This window comes from Brassica oleracea, chromosome C7 (genome assembly GCF_000695525.1).
Source record: "Brassica oleracea var. oleracea cultivar TO1000 chromosome C7, BOL, whole genome shotgun sequence".
In the NCBI taxonomy this organism is placed as follows: Eukaryota; Viridiplantae; Streptophyta; class Magnoliopsida; order Brassicales; family Brassicaceae; genus Brassica; species Brassica oleracea.
The window spans coordinates 19,935,868-19,959,329 of NC_027754.1; the positions used below are offsets into that span (position 1 = coordinate 19,935,868).

At 31.7% G+C, this 23,462-nt stretch overlaps 3 protein-coding genes across 4 annotated transcripts in view; 1 reads left to right on the top strand and 2 right to left on the bottom strand.

The window, feature by feature from the left end:
- The window catches only part of LOC106301598 (protein NRT1/ PTR FAMILY 2.12), a 4,201-nt gene extending 1,621 nt beyond the window's left edge, over positions 1-2,580 (top strand). Inside the window, exons 2-4 of the mRNA XM_013738044.1 lie at positions 22-239; positions 1,065-1,630; positions 1,723-2,580. Of these exons, the coding sequence (XP_013593498.1) occupies positions 22-239; positions 1,065-1,630; positions 1,723-2,560 (1,622 nt within the window). The 3' untranslated portion in view covers positions 2,561-2,580. The remainder of the gene's footprint in view (positions 1-21; positions 240-1,064; positions 1,631-1,722) is intronic.
- Positions 2,581-2,838: 258 nt separating this feature from the next.
- On the bottom strand, positions 2,839-5,189 carry LOC106302791. Its single transcript, XM_013739224.1, has 5 exons — positions 5,186-5,189; positions 4,828-4,952; positions 3,630-4,175; positions 3,153-3,343; positions 2,839-3,075 (listed from the first exon to the last, which is right to left on the bottom strand). Exons 1-4 carry the CDS (start codon positions 5,187-5,189, stop codon positions 3,236-3,238), a joined length of 783 nt encoding a protein of 260 aa, XP_013594678.1. The 3' UTR covers positions 2,839-3,075; positions 3,153-3,235.
- A 7,037-nt stretch (positions 5,190-12,226) lies between these two features.
- Positions 12,227-16,858, bottom strand: LOC106304198. 2 transcript variants are annotated; one of them, XM_013740595.1, is made up of 12 exons: positions 16,190-16,858; positions 15,077-15,730; positions 14,818-14,991; positions 14,573-14,680; positions 14,329-14,493; positions 14,063-14,248; positions 13,725-13,889; positions 13,427-13,612; positions 13,194-13,346; positions 12,988-13,116; positions 12,732-12,908; positions 12,227-12,634 (listed from the first exon to the last, which is right to left on the bottom strand). In XM_013740595.1, the coding sequence occupies exons 1-12, from the start codon at positions 16,826-16,828 to the stop codon at positions 12,335-12,337; spliced, it is 3,036 nt and encodes a 1,011-aa protein (XP_013596049.1). In that variant the 5' UTR covers positions 16,829-16,858; the 3' UTR covers positions 12,227-12,334. The 2 variants fall into 2 exon arrangements, with proteins under 2 accessions (XP_013596049.1, XP_013596048.1); XM_013740594.1 differs by having other exon boundaries at positions 14,573-14,743.
- Positions 16,859-23,462: the final 6,604 nt, after the last annotated feature.

Genomic DNA, 23,462 nt, shown 5'->3' on the forward strand with positions numbered 1-23,462 from the left:
TCATGGTGATATAATGTAAAGGAAATGAAACGCTGGAGAGGATGGGAACGATGGGGTTATCAGCGAATTTCATGGCGTATTTAGCCAAAGTGTTCCACATGAAGCTAGTGGACGCTTCCAACGTTTTCAACTTGTGGTTAGGTCTCAGCAATTTGGCTCCACTCCTCGGTGCAATAATCTCTGACGCCTACGTTGGCCGCTTCAAGACCATCGCTTACGCCTCCTTTTTCTCCCTTCTCGTACGTTTCCTCCCTCTATCATCTATTCTTTCTTCTACAATAACATTGCAACTTAAAATGAACTGTTGGGTTACAATAACAAGTGATGACTGATGACAGTCTAGTTGCTTTGGTTAATTTTGGTACAGGTTTGTTCGTAGATTAGTTTATACTACCTCCGTTCCCGAAAGCAAGAAGTTTTAGATTTTTTTCTTGTTCCATAAAGATAGATTTTCTATATTGTTAAGGTACTTTTTTATACTTTTGAGAAACATTAATTGAGAATATTTGAATTGATTAAATTTCATTGGTGGAAAGTTATTGGAAAGTGCATAATAAAGTAAAAAATAAATTAAATTATAAACATTTATTAAATTCTTAATAAGCGTGCATACTCTAGAAAATCTTACTTTCAGGAACAGAAAGAGTATTATGTTTTGAGATTTTCCCAATTATACTTGCATTAAAATGATAAGATTGCATGTGTGAGCTTTTCACAAGCTGGATGTTTGAACTTTAGTTTTTATTCATAATTTCAGAAAAAATCAGACGGTCCATCAATATCACTAAGCTTGACACTAGACAGAAGAAGTGCATGCATTATATGCCATGTAGTTTTCTTCAAACTTTTTCAACTTTAGAAGTTACCTTTTTTTTTGAAAAAGCTTTAGAAGTTACCTTTTAATGGCTTTACACATCGTTTACTATTAATGAACTTCCGTGACTCAATGAAATTGTAACAAATAATTCTAATGTTTTTCTTAAAAAGTGTAATGAATTCAATTTTTATCAATACATTTTCAATAACACAAGAAATCAGTCAAGTTAATAAATAAATCCAAACAGGGACTAATGACAGTGACACTCACTGCCTGGCTGCATCAACTCCACCCACCAGAATGCAACATCCACCGTCCAGATAGTTGCGACCGTCCAAACAAACTCCAGCTCGGTGTATTGTTCCTTGGTCTCGGCTTCCTCTCCATCGGCAGCGGTGGAATACGACCTTGTAGCATCCCTTTCGGAGTGGACCAATTTGACCAACGAACCGAGAAAGGGCTTAAAGGAATGGCCAGTTACTTCAATTGGTATTACTTAACTTTCTCCATCGTTCTCATCGTTTTGCATACCGTCATTGTGTACATACAGGACAACATCAGCTGGACCGTTGGGTTTAGCATTCCGACCGGTTTAATGGCTTGCTCGATCGTTTTGTTCTTTGTTGGTATGCGGTTTTACGTGTATGTCAAACCGAAAGGGAGTGCATTCTCTAGTATTGCTCGAGTCATTTTAGCGGCTCGTAAGAAACGGAACCTCAAGCTTCCAGTGGAGGATGATGGAACGGTGGAGTATTATGACCCACCACTTAAACCTGGAGTGTTATCCAAGTTACCACTCACCAACCAATACAAGTATCTACTCATATACTTTTCTGTTAACGTTTTGATTTTTTTCTAAAAGCATATAATATTATTTAAGCTAAAATGTATTGGTTTCCATTTAGGTTCCTAGACAAAGCGGCGGTGATCACAGAGGGTGATCTGACATCCGCTGGAGTTCCGGTGAATAAGTGGAGGCTATGTAGCGTTCAAGAAGTTGAAGAGGTCAAGTGTTTGATCAGAATCATTCCGGTTTGGTCTGCTGGAATAATCTCCGTTGTTACAATGTCCACACAAGTAACTTTCATCGTCCCTCAAGCTATGAAAATGGATCGACACATGGGTCCTCACTTTGAGATCCCGGCAGGTTCCGTGTCCGTCATCTCTTTCATTACAATAGGCATTTGGTTGCCTATCTACGACCGCGTCCTAGTCCCTTCCCTTTGGCGAATTCGCAAGTTCAGGCTCACGCTTCTGCAGCGGATGGGGATAGGGATCGTCTTCGGCATCATGTCCATGTTCACTGCAGCGATAGTGGAAAGAGTGAGGCGGACACAGGCTTTGAAAATGACGCAGATGTCTGTGTTTTGGTTGGCGTGGCAGCTGGTTCTGATGGGACTCTCCGAGTCGTTCAACTACATTGGACAGATCGAGTTCTTCAACAGTCAGTTCCCTGAACACATGAGAAGCCTTGCGAACTCACTGTTCCCGCTCTCGTTTGCCGCATCACACTACTTAATAAGTCTGCTGTTGACGACCGTGCATAAATTCTCAGGCGGAAAAGACAAGCCGGACTGGCTGGACAATGACCTTGACAAAGGGAGGTTGGATTACTTCTACTACATGATTGCTGGTTTGGGTGTTGTTAACCTTGTCTACTTCTGGTATTGTGTTAGAAGCTACCAGTACAAGGCCGGTTCACAGATTGAAGATTTGGCAGAGGAGAAATCTTTGGTTGACTAGAAGAGGATCCCTAGTCTAATTGTTTGTGATATTTGTATGAATATGTAAACGCTCTATGCTTGGCTATCTAAACTGGCTCTCATTGAAAAAAGATCATTACTTCACATTTCGCAACCAAAAAAAAAAATTAATTACCAAGAGACCAATTGTCAAAAGTTCCAAACCAGAGAAAGTGCTTTATAGAAGCTAAGACGCAACAGTGACGTTAGAGTCTCGGTCGTTGTTGTATGAATAGCCATTTCCACCACCACGTCCCATTCCTCTGCTGTTGTAGTAGCTCCTCTGGTAACCGTTTCCACCGGAATTATCATAAGATTCATATCGCCCATTCGAGTAGCCACCATCACCAGCTCGACCTCCTCGGGCATTGGAGTAGCCTCTTCGAGCACCTCGATGACATCTCTGGTTCTGGAGGGATCCACGTGGCACATACTGTTGCTGATAATCTCTACCTGAGTATAGGCTTGTTTCTCCTGCTGTCCATGGACCACCACTCCTTGGGTCACTGACTCATCCTTCACATCAGATTCATCAGTCTCGAGCAATTAACTCATTTCAGAATAATTTAGAAATCCACATGTCACTGGATTACCTTCTTCTGTTGCTCAAAATGATGACTAACAACAGATTCTTCTTTCTTACACGAAAAAATTACAGTTCGGTGCAATCATCTGGTCACACCTTAGAGTGCTCGACGCAACGCTCCAAAGCGTTCTTGTGAGACAAACCCGAATCCACGGGTCTAGATATCTCATCAAAATTAACGCAAGCTCGTTTCTGCGACTTCAAGTCGAAGAGTGAGCCGAAGTATAAGAGCCGAAGTAACCCACAAACCCCATTAGGGTCTCTTAATAAATATTTTAGTAATTAAATGTAATTAAGAACTCTAGCCAAGAGACACCTTGATTTTTCACAATGCTAGTTTCCTATTTAGAGGTTCTTAAAAAGAAAAAGATCATCATCGTCAGTTTGATTTGTCTTTCCTCGAGAAGATCATCATCATCAATTTGAAGGTAGAAAAAAAAAAAAGAAGACAAGACAAGTAAAGCAGACAAGTCATTTTGGTTACCTTGTCTAGCAAGTTTCTTGATTCTTCCTCAAGTCTCATCTTCAACTCTTCCGTAATCTCTCCTCCCTCTGATTCATCCAGCAAAGCTCTCATCTCTTCAAGCTTCTTTTTCAACCACTCCATTTCCATCATCCCCTTTCTGTTCTCAGAAGAAGGATACTTGAGCTTCAATGTAACGGTGGAAGTAGTAGCAAACGGGTATTTCTCTAGTGACTCGTAAAAGGCTTCTTCTCCTTCAGATACATTCAAGAAGCTAACGCGAGCACATGAGTCATTCTCGAACGTACAGCTTCTCTCTTTGTCCAAAGCTCCAAATTTTTCATATGTTCTAATCAAATCATCTTTCGAAGGCAGAGTAGAACCAAAACCAGACTTGATAATTAGCTCAACACCTGAATATTGCTTCACATCAACTTCCTTCTTCACTTCAAGCTGCTTATCTTCATCTGAAACGTTTCTTTTGTAATTGGCTCCAGTAACATATGTAAAACTTCGGTAAATGGATGCAAACTCTCTTATCTTGTCGCTTGTACGCTCTTGTGAATACTGTGTATAAGAATCAATTTTATTTTCAGTATACACACAAATTCCCACAGTACAAGATTCTTTATTTCCTATCATTCATCTTTCTCAAGAAAGAGGAAATCAGATGAAGAAGAAAAAACACTTACTGGATCAACTATGAATGATGTGTGGTGGACGTTGTCGTCTCACTTGATGCTGAGGCCGTGCTCGTACCACTCATAACGCTCAGAATTGAGTGCTTCCTCTGGAGCCCATTAGCGAGCTTGAAAACCAAAACCACAAGAGAAAAATGAGCCTAAATGCAATGAAACAGAGCAGATTAGTCCACAATCAAGTAAAGTCTCAACAAACTAAACCATCAAACAAAGACACCAAAGAAGAAGAAGAAAGATTAAAACTTTACTGAAGACATGAACAAAGCTATCATCTTTCATGAAACCCATTAGCTAGCTTGAAAATCAAAACACCACTAAAACAAATTACAGAACAGAGCAGATTAATGGATAATAAGGTAAAGATGAAGAAGTAAGAGATGAAACAAAAAAAAGTGGAAACCTTTGAAGGGTTTTACGGCAAGGGACGAGGAAGAAGGAGCAGCACACGAGCTTAAACTAAGACATAGAACATCTATAGACCAATCTGGAGATAAACAAAGAGCAAAACCGTGACGAACCTGAACAACTGCCATGATGGTCTTAGTGACAACAGCAGCAGCTCTCTCAGTGTAATGCCCTCTCGCCACAGTCCTCAGCTTCTTCTTCTTCAGAATCGACTTACACGCGAAGACCTCTTCGGTCTCTTTGTCGGTACATAGGTACGTGACGCCGAACTCTCAACGGCCTAACTCTCTCCCCAGCTTGTATTTCTGCGAGATCTCGCGTCCTGTTGCCATCCGTTAGCACGATAAGCCTGAGAGATTTTATCTTTCCTCCTCCGTTATTGCCGTGGTGGAGACCGTAGTCGATGGAGAAAGGGTTTTGCTTTGTTGTTATCGTTCTTGGCTAACGATCCCGCCGACCCGCAACAATTACCCATGGTTTCAACAATGACGGATCGTAGCTCGAGAGATCGAGGGAACTTAATCGGTGAAAAGGTGCTAACTGGTCTCGTTAATCTGCCTGAAGCTCTGGCTTCCCTTCCGCCATGGATGCTCTCTCTTCAACTCTCTCTCTTCTCAAAGAGATGAAAGCCCAGAGGGCAACACGTGTCTCGGAATACGGACGTCTCCGGTAGCTCCTAAATAAGAAACGTTTCTTTGCAGATAATCTAATTTTTATTGTTTTTAATGTCAACTAGATTAAGACCAGCGCCTTGTGATAAACATTATATATAAAATTATTTTATGTATTATATGTTTTTAGATATTATGAAATAATAAATATATATTGAATAATTAAAAGTCAGTATAATTAAATTGGTCCGAACGTATAAATTAATTTTATTAATCCAGACAATTTTTTTAAAAATTTGATAGTATATGTAATTAAATTTAAATGATATTAACATATATAATATATTTTTAATATTAATGTCTATTAAATAATGCTTTCTACTCATATATTTTTTTGATCATGTGCATCTTTAATAGCAAAAAAATTTAAATTACTCATAACAAAATTTTCATTGTGAGATTAATAATTTTAGTAATTTATAATTTAAAAACAATTATCAATGTTAGTTCAAAACTTTTATCAAAGATATTTATTCAAAGTAAATTTTGAAATTAAAATATTTATTTATTCAATATGGTTTATAGTTTAATTTAGAATGATATATATACATATATATTTTAAATCTTAATGATTAATTAAATTAGACTTTTATTTATATGATTTTGTAATCATTTGTATTTTGTCATAACAAAAAGTTTAAACAATGGATCGTAAAATTTGAATGTGAGACTTTTAACAGTTTTAGTAATTTAAAGTCGTTTTTTTAAATTCAAAATATAACATATACAGAAAAATCTAAATTTTTATAATATGGTTATTGTGATTTTTTTAAATTATTTTAATAGTTTAAAATTAAACAAATTTGATAGAAGATACATTATTTTTTTATCAGATCTTTATTATTCAAAATCATTAATTGTCATATATACTTTAGCCACATTAGGAAATTTCGTAATCTTTATTTAAGGAAATAATAAATGACATTAATAATGAATTTATGGTTAGTTTAATAAAAAGATTATTATATAATTAGATGGACCAACATATTTTTCTAATTATTCTAAGAATCATTCTAGTGATGACACGTGGCTACAAAAAGAAGTTGTAATGTTTCACAAATAATATACAGGGGATAACACTAAGAGACGGCCTCGGAAGACCGTGTTATTGATGCTCTAATATATTCACTTCACTAAATCCTCCAAATCGGGAGTCTCCTTTATGACATCGTTCTGATCGGAGGGTGGTGGTGATGAGTGCCATGACTGCTCTTTCACCGGCCTCTGAGGTAGCAGTAGTAGTAGTAACCATTGTGTTGGACTTGTGTATGAGGTTGATTTTAACCGGCAGAGAAAATCACTGCCGGCTGTGGACATGGAAGAGAGAGAAGGAGGAGGTTTGTTAGTTTTTTTAGGTGTTTTGAAAATCGGACCAGCTAGTGAACCCGAAATATTTTGGGTCATGGATCATTATGATTCAACCGGGTTCGAACCTGTTCCATTGGGCATATTAACCGAAACCCGAATCCGAACCTGAACCGACCCGAAAAACCTGAACCGAAGTTAAAAAAAATCCGAACGGGTTTAGGATTCAACCAGTCCGAATACCCGTACCCGATTAGTTATATCTGATACCCGAACCAATTAACCGAAGTACCCAAATATATATATATATATATATATATTACTAACCCTAAACTTACATCTTCCAGTCCCATTCATCTTTTGGTCTTCTCCTTTTTCAACGTATATGTTCAGTACATACTTAAACTCATTTTATGACCGATTACATGTATGAATTACTATACTTTGCGATTTTGATTTATGTTTGATTACAAATAAAATTTGCGATTTGTTTTCTTTGCTTTTTACACAGGTATGAGCTCAAACATTCATAATTATCCAGGTTTGATTTTGATATTTCTTTGATTTTGATTTATGAATATATGGATTCTTTACCATTTTCTATTCAAGATAATACAAATAGAAATTATACGAAAGAATACAGACTCGTGTTCCTCAACGTAATAACAAATCAGAAAGATCATAAATCTTATATTAAATTGTTCAATCTTCTAACTTCAACAATATTGTTTCTGGTCTCACAAAGTCAAATCAAGGATACATAAAAAAATTTATTTATTTGTTACACAATTCGGTTATACCTGAAATAACCTGAATCTGAACTTTAAAAACCCGAACCCGATCCGAAGTATAAAATAACCCGAACGGGTTCTGTACCTCTCCATCTGAAAACCCGAAAACCCGAAGCACCCGACCCGAATCCGAACGGGTACTCGAACGCCCAAACCTACTAAATAATATGCATATTCTTACAAAGATAGATCATATCAATACCATAATGTTTAGTAAAATTTAAAAAATAACAACTAAAATGTAACAAAAGTATTAAAATAATTCAATTATTTCAAATCTAAAATCAGTACGAAAAGCATATTTAAATTTTTTTATCATTAGATCGTCATCACTCTAAATCTTCATCACCTTCTTAAAGGTTATATACAAATTAGTTAAAAGAATAAATTTTGAAATAAAAAATAATATTTTGTTCTTTTATAAATTATACAAATTTCAAAAACATAAATGTTGCGATTATTAAAGTCCTCAACACAAGTGATGATGAAATAAAATTTAAACAAAGTAAGAAATAGACAAAAACAATATTTTGACGTGAAAATTGAACTTTGTAAATCTTGTGATTTGTGAGTTGTAGAAACGTCAAAAGAAAAATATGAGGAACAATACTTTATCAATCTTTCATAAATCCTTTTTTTACTATTTTTTACATCAAATCCTATTTTTACTTTAAAAAGGAAAAGTTCATTTTTTATAAACAAAATTTTGGTTTATATACGAACCGCAGTTTGGCCGGTTCATTGGGTAGCCAGTTTTCGGATTTTTCACGGTTCGATACTGGTTTTTAAGCGGTTCAATTTTAGTTGAGTTTTAACACTAACCCACCCCATATTATTTCTGGTTCATGGTTCAACTCGATCTGACCGCCTCTTTGATCCAGATTTAAAAACTCTGGGTTTTTTTGTTTTGTTGGAGAAATAGGAGACGTTGAAGCGTCTGATTGAGTTCTTAAACATAATTTGATGTTTGATAAAAAAAAAAAAAGTCCAGTAAATGAATATCAAGTGAGATTATTCTTCCTTCAGAAAAAAAAAGGAAAATATGATAACAATAGTTTGCAATTATTAAAATTTTGGGTTGGTAAAATAAAAAAGAATGGTTTTTTTTTATGAGAAAGGGCTTTAAAAAAGAAAGTTTTTGATGGTAACAATCCTCTTCTAAATGTCGACAGTGTTATGTTCACGTTGTAGTTACTGGTTTCATGATTAAACCCTGTTGCATATATTTGTGAATTACTGTTATAATATTTCTGAATGTTTTTTGTGTGCGTGAATGTAATTTTGAAGTGCATGGTTCTCTAGCTTTTTGACTCCTATATATCAAACTGCTCTAGGAACATGTTGTGTAGCTGGACAAATGAAGCTATTTCCAACAGATATGTTTATGGACCATTCCAATGTGCATCCTACCAGAGCGATGCATAGCGAATGAGGCCACTCATGCTCTCAGATGACCGTGAAATATGAAACAAATTCCAACATTAGAAATTAGACGAAATAATATCTAAAGTAAGAATAAGGAAGGTTGGGCGGAAAAAGTCAAGATGATCATGGAACCTGCGATGACATTCTCAAAGGATTGAGATGTTGTGGGAGGTGCATTCTCAAAGGAAATAAACACACGAGATGAGTGTGGTCTTTAGTTGAGAGGGAGAATGTGAAATATCAAACAAAGTCTCACATTGGAAATTAGACGAAATAATGTCTAATATATAAATAAATATTCAACTCTAATTAGTACGAGACATTTTGAGAAGAAGACCAAAAGTAAATCCATGCGGACTTGCCTAAGGTCCAAAGTAAACAATTAATATCGTACTAATTAAATAATATAGAGTTGGACACAAGATTTCATAAATCCCAACAATGACTTCACGAAGTATTTCAACTTTTCACAAGATTAAATTTGTTCTTATAGTTGACTAATAACGGTTTCAGATGATTAAACAACTTGTAATATATATATATGATACTAGAGTTAAACCCGCCCACGGGCGGGTGAAAATTTTTAAAAACAGCTAAAAATATTTCAAATTTTAGTATATATTTGAATATAGCTTTTTATATATAACTGTTTTATAATTTTTTGTATTAATATTTAATACTGCAAAAGATTATAATAATTAGATATTATGTTTTACATTATCAAAAAAAGATATTAATGAATATTTGATTGTGATATATCATTTACTCATTATTCACCTTTCAAAACTGAAAAGTGATTTTGTTTTGTTACTTTTAATCTCTAAATGAATTCTAAACCAAATGATTATTAAAAAAATATAATTAAAATAAGTGTGTGTGTGTTGGGGTGGGGGGGGGGGTTATAACTCTAATTGTTATTAATAATTAAATTTGAATTCTAAATTATCAATATCTAATGAATTTACAGAATTGAATTTTTGTGTTTGTGAAAATATAATTTTAACCTACTTTTTTGTTGTTATAAATATTTTGTAGTTTTTCTCTAGTTTTATATTTTTGATTAGATCATGTAAATTTTTAAATAAACTATTATTTGTAAATTATTTTTCACCAAATTCAATTTATTCAATGCATTATTTACAAATAAATGTACTGTTTAATTTATTATATCTTATTAAACATTCAAACTGATTTTTATAAGATATTTTTTTGATTATGTACTAAGGTCTCATATTGTTTCGCCTAATTACTCATACTGCAACTTAAAAATGTATATTCTTCCTACAATTCTTTGTAGGAGAAAGTGATTTTTTTTTGTGTGCAAGTGAAAGTGAAGGCATCTGACGATGTTCCACACCTCTTTAATCTGATTAAAGATAAGGAATGAAACATCCATTATTCACTCTTGTTAGCTTAGCTTCCATGGCTTTTGAACTTATCAATCAAACTCCCGCACTTCCATCAAATTCGAATTATGATAGATATTTAATGTAATATTTATATTTCTTATATTGTCTATTTATTTATTTTTTATCTTCCCTATATTGTATTTTTATCCATTTTTATATTGTATATTTACTTATTATTGTTTTTCTAATATTGTATATTTACTTATTCTAATTATTTTGCCTTTATATCAACTGGTAATATTACAATAGATGTTTAACGTATTATTTTGATTTCTTATGTTGTATATTTACTTATTATTTATTTTACTATACTTTTTCAGATAGATGTTTAATGTATTTTTTTCTATTTCTTATATTGTATATTTACTTATTATTTATTTTTATTCTAATATTATGATAGATGTTTAATGTAAATATTTTTATATTCTATATTTACTTATTATTTATTTTACTAAAAAATTCATATATATGTTTTATTTAGTTTTCCATTTCTGATACTGTATATTTACTTATTGTTTATTTTTTCTTATATTGTATATTTACTTATTCTATTTTTTTACTTTTTATCAAATGATAATATCACGTTAGATGTTTAATAAATATTTCTATTTTTTATATTATGTATTTACTTATTGTTTAGTTTTTCTTATATTGTATATTTACTTATTCCAATATAACGATAGATGTTTAATATAATATTTCTATTTATTATTTTGTATATTTTTTTATTATTTATTCTATTATACATTTTTCAGAGAGATGTTTAATTTTATTTTTTCATTTCTTAATTGTATATTTATTTATTGTTTATATTTTCTTATATTGTATATTTACTATTCTAATTTTCTTGCTTTTATATCAAATGATAATATTGTGATAGATGTTTAATATAATATTTCTAATTCTTATATCACATGCTTGTTTTTTATATGTTGTATATATCACATGCTTGTTTTTTATATGTTGTATATTTACTTATAGAAATGTTTGGAAATAATAAAAATGTAAAACTATACATTTTTATATAGATGTTTAATGTAGTTTTCCCTTTTTTATATTTTATACTTACTTTTTTATACTATATATTTATTTATTCTATTTTATTTTGCTTTTATATCAAATTTTAATATTATTTTAGATGTTTATTGTAATATTTTTATTTTTTATATGGTATATTTATTTATTATTTTCATATTATACATTTTGGAGACAGATGTTAATGTAGTTTTTCTATTTCCTATATTTATTGTTTTATTTTATATTTATTTATTCTAATATAATTGATGCTTATAAAATATTTTTATTTTTATATTGTATATTTACTTATCACATATTTTGCAATATATTTTTCAGATAGATGTTTAATTATTTAACTCAATATTATCATTTCTTATATTGTATATTTTCTTATTTTAATTTTTAAGTTTATTTATTTAACTTTTTTGTAAAACTAAATGTAATATTGTATATTTTGTATATTTTATATTTTCGAATTTATTTATTTAATCATTTATATAAAATGGTAATATTATATTAAGGACAGTTACCAAAAAAATAAAATGTCACGTGGTTTTTTCGAATTTATTTATTTAATCATTTATATAAAATGGTAATATTACATTAAGGACAGTTACCAAAAAAATAAAATGTCATGTGGTTTTTTTCAGAAAATTGATTTTTCGCTGATGCGTACATTCTATGGAGCTTCAAAAGTTTCTTTTTATTAGTATAGATATATTATCCCCAAAAATATATTCAAGTTCTTTTGGTTATCAAAATCTTACTACGTTTTTATTTTTTACTAAGATTGATTAGCGCTTAAGCGCGAAGACGACTTTTATCTCAGTGATCACCATCTACCAGCTACCAACTCTTATTATCTTATTAATTTCTTATAAGGTTCACCAAAAACTTCACCACACAAAAAGCCAGTCATTCATTTGCCAATGGTGGATATTTAACAAAAAACGAACAAGCCAAAGGTTCAATAACTCTATATATGAGAGCTTCAAGTTAAAATTAATTCTCACGTCTCTCATAGAGACTTCCACTGGAGGGTAGTAAGACGAGATGGAGTATTCCATTGTTAGGAGGAAGTTGCAAACGAAGAGGAGACAGCTTGCCACTTAAGGGGTTGCGAGTGCACACCACAACATCTTCCAAGCATGTTTCTTCTCGTAGCGTCTGAGTCAGCTCTGCCACACTGTTTCCTCTAAATGTGAAAAAATATCCAGCAGTTGATTTGTTTTCCATGCGTCTTTCATCAGCGATACTATAATAGATAGTTCGCCCATTCGGTTTTAAAGGAGATTCAACAGACTAGGCAAAACATAATTAAAAAAAAAATATTATTACAACAGTAATTTTAACTTTGCAAAGTTATTTTGGAAATTACACGAATGAAAAAAGTACTTACATTTCCATCAGATTGGTCTGAAAGAGAACATGGAGTCCAAACTGACGCCGGCTTTTTATGCAGCGGCGGATGCAGTATTTTCTTTGACGACATACTAGACTTCATCGCCACTTTGAATGGAGGATTAATATGATAATCGACAGTTTGTACATCCAGTTTTGATGGAGACTCATCAGACTAATCAAAAAATAAAAATTTGTTATGGTGGTAATTTTAAAATGGTGTTTTGGTAATTACAAAAAGAAAAGGTTCGCACCTCTGAGTCTGATTTGTCTGAAAGAGAAGACGGAGTCTTCGAATGAAGAGAATTTGACGGTTTCTTATATGGTGGTGGATGCAGTGTTTTCTTCGACGGTAGAGTAGAATTCGATGGAGACTCATCAGACTGTCAAAATATAAATTTGTTACTACAGTAATTTTAGATTTATAAAAGTGTTTTCTTTGTTACAAAAATATACTCACATCTGAATCTGATCTGTCAAAAAAAGAAGACGTCTTCGAATGATGAGAATTGGATGGCTTCTTTGAAGATGAAGTAGACTTGATCATCTCAAACTTGAATGAATGATTAATATGATAACCTATCTCATCCGAGTGCGATGGAGACTCATCAGACTAGTCAAAATAAAAATTTGTTATTGTAATAATTTTAACTTAAAAGCATTTTTTTAAAAATTTCTAAACAAAATACTCACAGTTGAATCTGATATGTCTGAAAGGGAAGACGGAGTCTTCGGATGAAGAGAATTTGACGGCTTCGAGTGAGAAGGCGAATGCAACATTTTCTTTGAAGATGGAGTAGACTTGAATTCTGTCTTGAATGAAGGATTGATATGATAAACGTTGGTTTGCTCATCCGACTTTGATGGAGACTCATCAGACTGCTTAAAATAAAAAAAATTTGTTATAGTAGTAATTTTATATTTAAAAATGTGTTTTGCTATTTGTTCTAAAAAAAAAAATGTGTTTTGCTAATTACAAAAAGGTACTCACATCTGACTCTGATCTATCAAAAACAAAAGACGGAGTCTTCGAATGAGAAGAATTTGATGGCCTCCTATGCGGCGACATCTTCTTCGATTTCATCTCTGCCTTGGATGGTTTATTAATATGATAATCGATAGTTCGCTCATCCGGTTTCGATGAAGACTCATCAAACTGGTTAAAAATAAAATTTGTTATAATAGTAATTTTAATTTGAAAGGGTGTTTTGTTAATAGTAATTTTAATTTGAAAGGAAGTAGATTTCATCTCTGCCTTGGATGGTTTATTAATATGATAAATTTTAATTTGAAAGGGTGTTTTGTTAATTACAAAAAAAAAATACTCACATTTGAATCTGATATGTCTGAAAGAGAAGATGGCGTCTTCGAATGTGAAGAATTCGACAGCTTCCTATTTGGTGGTTGATACAACATCTTCTTTGATGATAGAGTATACTTCATTGCCGCCTTGAACGGAGGATTAATATGATAATTGATAGCTCGCCCATCCGACTTTGATGGAGACTCATCACACTAGTCAAAATAAAAATTTGTTGCGGCCGTAATTTTAATTTTTTAAAAGTGTTGTGGTAATTACAAAAGAAGATACTCACATCTGAATCTGATTTGTCTGAAACAGAAGACAAAGTCTTCGAATGCGTAAAATTGGACGGCATCTTATGTGGTGTCGGGTGCAGCATCTTCTTAGATGACGAAATAAACTTCTTCTCCGCTTTATAATCGAGGGTTCGCCCATCCGATTTCGATGGAGACTCAAACTAATAAGAAAAAATTTTGTTGTGACGCTAATTTAATTATAAAAATGTGTGTTTGGTAATTACAAAAAAAAGTACTCACATCTGATTCTGGTATGTTTAATAGGGAAGACAGAGTCTTCGAATGTAAAGAATTCGACAGCTTCCTATGCGGTGTCGGATGCATGGTCCTCTTAGAAGACGGAGTAGACTTTGGATGATCAATATGATAATTATTTGTTAGCTCATTCGATTTCGGTAGAGACTCATCAGACTAGTCAAAAGAAAATTTGTTATAATGATTTTTAATTTTAAAAGTGTTTTGATAATTACAGAAAAAGTACTCACATCTGAATCAGATTTATCTGAAAGAGAAAACGGATTCCAAGATGGCTTTCTATGTGGCGGCGAAGGAAGTGTCTTCTTTGATGACGGAGTATACTTCATCTCGGCTGCTTTGGACAAAGGATTAATATGATAATTGATAACTCGCCCATCCACTTTCGATGGAGACTCATCAGACTAGTTAAAATAACAATTTGTTACGGCAATAAGTTTGATTATAAAAAAGGTGTTTTGGTAACTAAACGAAAGAAAAGATACTCACTTCTGAATTAGATATGTATGAGAAAGAAGACGGAGTCATGGAATGTGAAACTGACAGCCGAAAATTTGATGGTTTCCTATGCGGCGCTGGAGTCACTGACTTCCTTGGCGACGGAGTAAACTCCATCTCCTCCATGAGTTGAGGATTAATCAAGATCTCAACAACATCAACCTCCCACGAGATCGACTCCAGAGTAGCCGAGCGAGGATTATCATGTGTGACGGATTTTCTCCTCGGAGGAGGTCCATCGTTAGCTCGGAGGTAGTTACCATATGTAGTCTTGAGCAAGATTTTAGACCCTTCTCTCACTGGTTCCCACTCAACAGACGAATCGAGCCGACTCGGCTTTAACTGCATCACCTTCTTCCCCGTAACTCCGAGAATGAACCGCTCATTCGAAGCGGTTAAGTATTTGCCGTAACAGCTTTTAAGACGGATGACATGATAGGAATGGCTAACCAGTTCAACGGTCCATTGAGCATTTTCTGTTGATCCGTTTTTACCTTGAGACACCGTTTCTTCGTTTTCATCCGCGGTTAGATACTTGTTGTGACTGCTACACATTCGAACAGCTTTTGCTTTCCGGAAAAACTCCACTGCTGATACTGTTTCCGTTTCATCGAAGCTACACGTCTTCTCTTTTTGTTTCATGTTCTGTGAAAAGTAAACGAATGGGGAAAATATGTAAGAAAACTTTATTGTGGTCAGTAATGCAATGAATTTGAAAAAGCTAGCCTTACTGTTGGATTTACCACGTTTTAATTTCTACATCAGCACTTTATGACTTCAAGAGTTGTATTGTCTAATGAATAGTTTCTAACAAAATGTGAAGCATGACTACATGGCCGGCCTAAGTTACAAAAAAAAACTACATGGCCGGCCTTTTTCTTCCTAGTAATGTCACTATGCCATTAAAGTATGGAGTGCAAAAGATGATTTAAGGGAATATTTAGAGAATATATGTCTAAACTCTTTTCCCGCAAGAATGACCAAGAAAGGAAATTCATGAGTGTGGGTGGGACTCTCCTATTTGCTTAGAGTCTTAGACTCTGTTTAGAACATTGCACTTAATTAAGCAAAAAAAGAAAAGAAAAGAGAATCAATCAAACTTACAAGTTTTGGGGACCATCTCGGAGACGTTGAACGTAAACCCAAAGAAGCGAACCGACCTAAACTCTTCTTTGGCCTGCCGGAAACGGGTGACCCAGGCGCTGACCAGAAACCCAAACCGGGGAGATGTGGGGAAAGCGGAGAAGAAAGAGAGCTCTTAAATCCATCAGACACGTTTTCAAGATCAAAGCCATCAACGGTAATAACATACCAAAGCAACCAGTTCTTGGTCTTCGACATAGGAGGCTCGTCGTGAGTAACTGACTTTCTCCACGGCGGCGCTCCCCCGTTAGCCCTCATCCATTTCCCGCACCACGATTTCAGCTTCACCGAAGCCCCATATCCCTCCGGTTCCCAATGCGTTTGGCAATCCATAGGGTTGTTAAACGACTGCGTTTGAGTCACTCTCTCGCCGGTCGTACCTAATAGGAACGGTTTACTGCTAGCCGTTAAGTACGTGCCGTGGCAGCTTCTTAGTCTGATCAGCTTCGGTTTGCCAATGACGGTCTCCACCGTCCAAATGGCTAGCCGTGAACATCGTTTACGGCTTTGACGGATGGTTTTTTGGTCCTTGTCCGCGAGTAAAAACATATTATGATGGCTCAGTAACTTAACGGCGTTGCCTTTGGAGAACAACTCCATTTCTTTTGAGGTTTGAAGAAGAGAAATGAAATGGAAAGGAAGGAGAGGTATGAGGATGAGGACGTCTTCAAGGTTGGTTATATAGATTAATGGTCTAAATGACATAAGAAGCCTGGCTGAAAGAAAACTATTGTAAATTAATATTCGGAGGTGCTATTCAGTTTGTAACTATTTAGAAACTTCTCAAATGAAACGACTAATTGCAAACTGATTAATACGTCCAAATACTAACTTGCAATAGTTTCATTGACTCTTCATAACAGCTCCAAATATTACTTCTGAACTAAATAATGTTGGTTTTCAATCTAGATTGTTTATATTAGGAGTTAAAACTCGGGAAATTGCCACAAATACCACATTCATAGTATCAATTTTCTTGTTTACACTAACCACTTTTATCCTCATTTTTAATGAAAGGTAAAAGACACTTATACCCCTACGGTTAACTAATATAGACTTAGGGTTTAGAATTAAGAGGTGTAGTAGGGTTTTTGGAATGTGAAATTTAGGATTTTAATAAATATATAAATAAATACTTAAAAAATATAATTTAAAAAAAAAATAGTTTCAAACATAATTTTCGATTTTCAAAATGAAACTTTGAAAAAAAAATTTTAAAAAAATTCAAAAAAACAAAATTCAAAAAAAAAACTATAAAAAAGGTTCAAATTTGAAAAAGTATAAATCGAAAATATAAAAAAAAAATATTATTTTTTTAAAATAATAATTTATTATATATATAGATAACAAGGGTATAAAAGTCTTTTACCACTCAATGAAAAATGTATTTTTGAAAATGTTCCTTTAGTGGTGGTAGTAAAGATGAAAAGTAGTACCATGAAAGTGGTAAACATAAAATTTCTCCATGATATATTTATATATATGTGAATTTGTTTTAGCATCATATATATATATATATATATATATATATGTGAATATTTACAAAATAACTAAATAGTAATGGTTGGTTAATTGTTATTGCATTTGTTTATAATTTGTAAGTCATTTTATAATTAATGTTTATGGAAATTAGGAAACAATATAATATATTGGAAATTAGGAAATAAAACTGTTAAAAATACTTTAATATTATTATCTTAATAAAAATGTGACTATCTGATATCCTTGGTTATAAATTTTGATTATTAGAAAAGAAGCCACTCGATGTTTTTAAAATAAATTATATATCCATTATCAATATTTACATTTATTTTATCTAAATTTCTATATTTCAAAAATGGAACTATTTTTCTATAAAACCAATCATTATTTATATAATCAATATTTATATAATTGGTATTGTAAAAATTATTACAGCTTGAATATACATATATTTAAAGAGTATAAAAGATAAGATATTTTCTATTTTCCAAAATCTTCTATTTTGTTATTTTCAGAACAATGAATATATGTGTAACCCCAACTTCATAATTGGATTAAAATGCCATATATTTTAAATTTGAAAACGTAATACTTTTAATTTTCATGTTAATAATTTTGTTAAGAGAATGTTCATAATATATATTAGTTTAACAAATAAAATAAAATGAATTTGTTAGACGGTGACTTAGTGTTTAAATGTTTTGTATAGGTCTAGAGATTGGATGGATTATTCGAGGTCTAGGTGAACGACAAGTTAACTAATTATTTGGTTATTTGTTTATTTATTATATATTGTTAAATGTTTTAATTTTTTAGTTTCATTATGAAATTATTTTAATGAATTATAAAAATAAAATTAAATAAGAAAAAAAATTAGATAAATTTTTGGACTTACACTAATATTATTATTTGATTTAACCAATTTACACCCGTTTAAATTGAATTAAATTTTAACTGATATATGACGGCTTAAATCGATTTGAACTGCTTATATCGGATTGTAAAAGGATTTGTTAATTTGGCTATGACTAAGTTTTTGCTTAGGTGCATGATCGATTTGTAAAATATTGAAGAAAACAATGGAAAATGACCGTTTGAAAACAAAAAGAAAAAGAACAATGGAAAATGAAAAACATGAGGTACATGTAACTACTGCACGTGGCCTATGACTTGGATAAGCTACTTTTAATGTTCACGTTAATAATTTTGTCACAAAAAATCTCTTATATATTAACCATGCAGCATTACAACATGTTTTCGTATTCATGTGTCATCAATAGAATAATTTTAAAAAATTTTAGAAAAATAAATTGGTCCATATAAATATATATTTTTTTTATTAAATTAAATGCCAAATTGATTAATAGTGTACAAAATAATATTATTTCTTTCATTAAATAAAAGTTACGAAATAAACATATATATGATAATTAATGATTATGAATAATATTTGATAACAATTTTTCTATCCTCCCCCCCTTTTTTTTTTTAATTTTGTATTATTAAAAAAAATTAAACAATCACATTAAACATATAATAAAAAATAGATTTTTCTTATATGTTATATTTTGATTTTTTTTTAAAATGATTATAAATTACTAAAAAAGGTAAAAGTCTTACACTAAAAATTTTATGACCAGTGATTTAACATTACTTTTGATCAAACAAGATACAAATGATCATAAATCGTATGAATATGAAGTCTCATCAATAAATATTCATATTATATATATATATATATATACATTAATATCTTTTTTTGTCATCATATATACATTAATATCATTTGGAATAAACTATTATATAGATATATATGTTAATTTCAAATTTTTCAGTGAAAAATTATTGAGATCTTAATATTTTAATTTTGAAATTTGTATTGGAAAAATCTCACATTAAAAGTTTTATGATTAACGGTTTAAAATTACAACAAATATACAAATGTTAATAAAATCATATGAGTAGAAAATGTCAATAATAAATATTTATATTATATATATTTATGTCAATATCACTAAAGTTTAATTATATACCATATAAAGTAATAAAACGATTGTTTTGATTTATTTACCAAAAACATGATTGTAAATTAAGAAAATATATTGGTTTTGATTTATGTGCTTACTCTATTGTATATATTTTTAAGTATACAAATTAATTTTTAAATAGGTTGTTTCTAATATGTTATTTGATCCTTACAATCCCAGAAATACAGTTTTTCAAATCGAAGTTATTTTTAATATTGGAAACACTATATATATATATATATATATATATATATATATATGTGTGTGTGTGTTATTTCATTCATATTAAATAATTTAGTCTTGATATTTATTTCTAAAAAACTTTTAATGAAATATTATGATAAGGTTCCAATCACCTTTTTTTGAGTTTGTTCGAAGAATAAGAAATTTGATCATTTGCTTAATATTTGTTTCTCCATAATACTCTATCTGGCTATTATAATTGTAAGAATAAAAGATTTGAATTATTTATTATAAGTTTGAGAAATTGCCACAAATACCACATTCATAGTACCACTTTTCATGTTTACACTAATCATTTTTACCCTCACTTTTAATGAAGGGTAAAAGACACTTATACCCCTAGGGTTAGCTAATCTAGGCTTAGTGTTTAGAGTTGAGGGGTGGAGTAGTATTTTTGGAATGTGAAATTTAAGATTCTAATAAATATATAAATAAATACTTAAAAAAATTTTTAAAATAGTTTCAAACATAATTTTTGATTTTGAAAAAGAAATTTTGAAAATATAAAAAAAAACTTGAAAAAAAATTCAAAAAAAATTATAAAAAATTTGAATTCGAAAACATAAAAAAAATTATTATTTTTTATTATTTAAATAATGATTTATTATATATATAGAGAACAAAGGTATAAGAGTCTTTTGCCACTTAATGAAGAAGATATTTTTGAAAATGTCTCTTTAGTGGTGGTAAAGATGAAAAGTGGGTACCATGAAAGTGGTAAACATAAAATTTTCCCAATAAGTTTTCTGGTTTATCATTTAATAAACAATTGTTAGTTTATACATAGTGTCCATATACTAGAATGGTAAAATATTATATATTTTTTTATCGATATACTTTTAAGTGACTAACCTCAAAAGCGTAGGTTAATAAAATAAGTAATTTGTTTTGTTGTTCTAGAATTAGATGATTTTTAGACCGAACTAACGAATATATACTAGACATACATTTATATTTCGAGTCTGCACTTATATTTTATAAGAGCTTGATATATTATATTTGAACATTAACATGTGAATAGGTTTGTCGGTGATTTTCTTCAAAAATATAATGCTTACATATGTATCTGGAGTGGAACTAATTTTTACAAATGTTCATCTTTTTAAACTGACACTTATGTAATTCACTGAATTCATATAAGAAGTTAAAAAGGAAACAAAACTCATATCAATGAAATAGAAACGAGAACCAAAGCACAATTTTATAGAGGTAGAAAATGAAATCACTTATGGAGAGTCAATAAATCGAGAGCATAAAACCTAATCCATTTTCGTCATTTTACAATCGATATTGTATATCTGGTTTTGGTGATTTGTGTCAGCCGCAAAACTTAATTTCTTTTTGTGCATATGAAATCTTAACAATAATTAAAATGAGTGATACAGTGGGCGTGTGGGCTTTTACCCTAAGTTGAAGTACCTATCTAAAACTGAATCGGAAAAACCGAAACAAGATCCGAATCGTTATACAAAAATATCCAAACGAGACATATGAGCTTAGTACTTTGGGGTTTGGTTATAATCCGAACCAAACTGAAATATGATCTGAAGATATCCGAATTAGTATAATTGTTAACGTACTTTAGATATTTTATAGTATTCGAAAGATCTTTGTAGTATGTTTATTTGATATTTTAATTTTTTTTAGTTAGGTTAGATATTTTAACTAATTTTAAATTAGATTTATGAATAATTTAAATTTTTTTAATTTTTTTTTTTTTGTCAATTTTTGTTTTTTTGTCAATTTTTGAGGTTTAAAAAATATATTTGGGGACGATTTCAGATATCAATCTAATCCGACCCGAATCCGATCCGATAATTAGTAAAACCCGAATGGGGCTTATGAGCATAATACCAAAAGTCTGAAAATCTGAATCAACCGAACCGAAACTGACGGACCCCCGAACGTCCATGCCTATAATACATTTAAGAGACCAACATTTGTATTCGTCATTTTACAATCGATAAAAATTTTAGTGTTGCAAAATGTTAAAACCATTTAATAAACAAACATTAGTAGAAAAAACTCCCTCGAGGGCCATGATCATCTAGTGTTTATATTATAGAAAACAATAGAAAATGGCCGTTTGGAAAAGAACAATGGAAAATGAAGATCATGAGGAGGTACATGTGACTGATGGCCTATGACTTGGATTAGCGACAACCGAGAAGTATAAATATCAACGTTTGACTTTTGCTTTTTTTTTTGTCAACGACTTTTGCTTTTAATATTACCTTTGTGGTCGACGTCAAGCTTTCAAAAGAAATAGTCACCAAATATTGTTCACTTAAAAACTCATGGAACAACAACCATCATCAGGGTGATGCATCATGCATGTAATAGCAAATAAGTCATAACATTATTTTTGTATATTAATTATTTACAAAAACTACAGTATAAGACATCTGGAAGTTTCTTAATTAGGTGATGCATCATGCTGGAAAAAGATCATGTAAGCTTTTACGATATGATCTTACTAAAATGTCTATATATTCAAGCGGCAAGTCGATATAGAATGTTCAAGGTCAACTTTTACGATGCCCATAACGATCCAAACTATATTCAACAAAGCGTAAAAAGCATGTCTAAAGAATAACGAGATGGTTGCTGTTTTTTTAATTTTTTTTTGTGTAATCAAGCAAACTTGAATATGAAGATTCCAACACCTTTGTTGTAACACCCGTATTTTCCAAAATAACTTAAATAAATAAAAAGTCTGAAATTTCCATTTATTACTTCTCAAAAGTCAACTCCAAAGTCGTAAATCCAATAAATAGCCATAAATCCAAATAACATAATAAATCCCAAAAATATCGATAAAAGCATAAAATCCGCAAGTCTGAAAAAGAAAGAAATAAAACTACCAAAGCACCAGTCCGATAGCAATTACTCCTGCTCGTCAGTCTCACCTGAAAGAGGAAGGAATAGGAGGGGTGAGTAACAGGGGAGTTACTCCGTGAGGTATGGGATGCTAAACACGCAAACCACTGACTTGAGTAAATAGAACTCCCACTATGGAAGTTTAGCTCTAACATGAACACACACAACGCCTAGCGCATCACACAAACACAAACAATGCGATGATAGCATATAGCTAGTCCACACACCCCGCATCTCCTCATACGGATATATATATACATACGCTGCGTCGCTAGTACAAGTCTGTCTCTGTACCCCCGCCCTCTCAAGTAGCGTCCATGGTACAAACGTCTCTGCACCACACGCCTGCACAAGTAGCATCGCAAGTCCAGACGTCTCTGAACCCCTGCCCACACAATCAAAGTAGCGTCGCTAGCCCAGACATCTCTAAGCCCCCGCCCGCGCACATAGTCCTTACTCATAGCTATGTGTACATACATATATATATTGCATCTCTTAACATCACTCAATCAATCAACGGTTGAATCATCTAGACCCCTAGTTCCAGTTTACATTGAATGAACTAACTAACAATCAAGACTCAATTCAAACAGACGGATCAT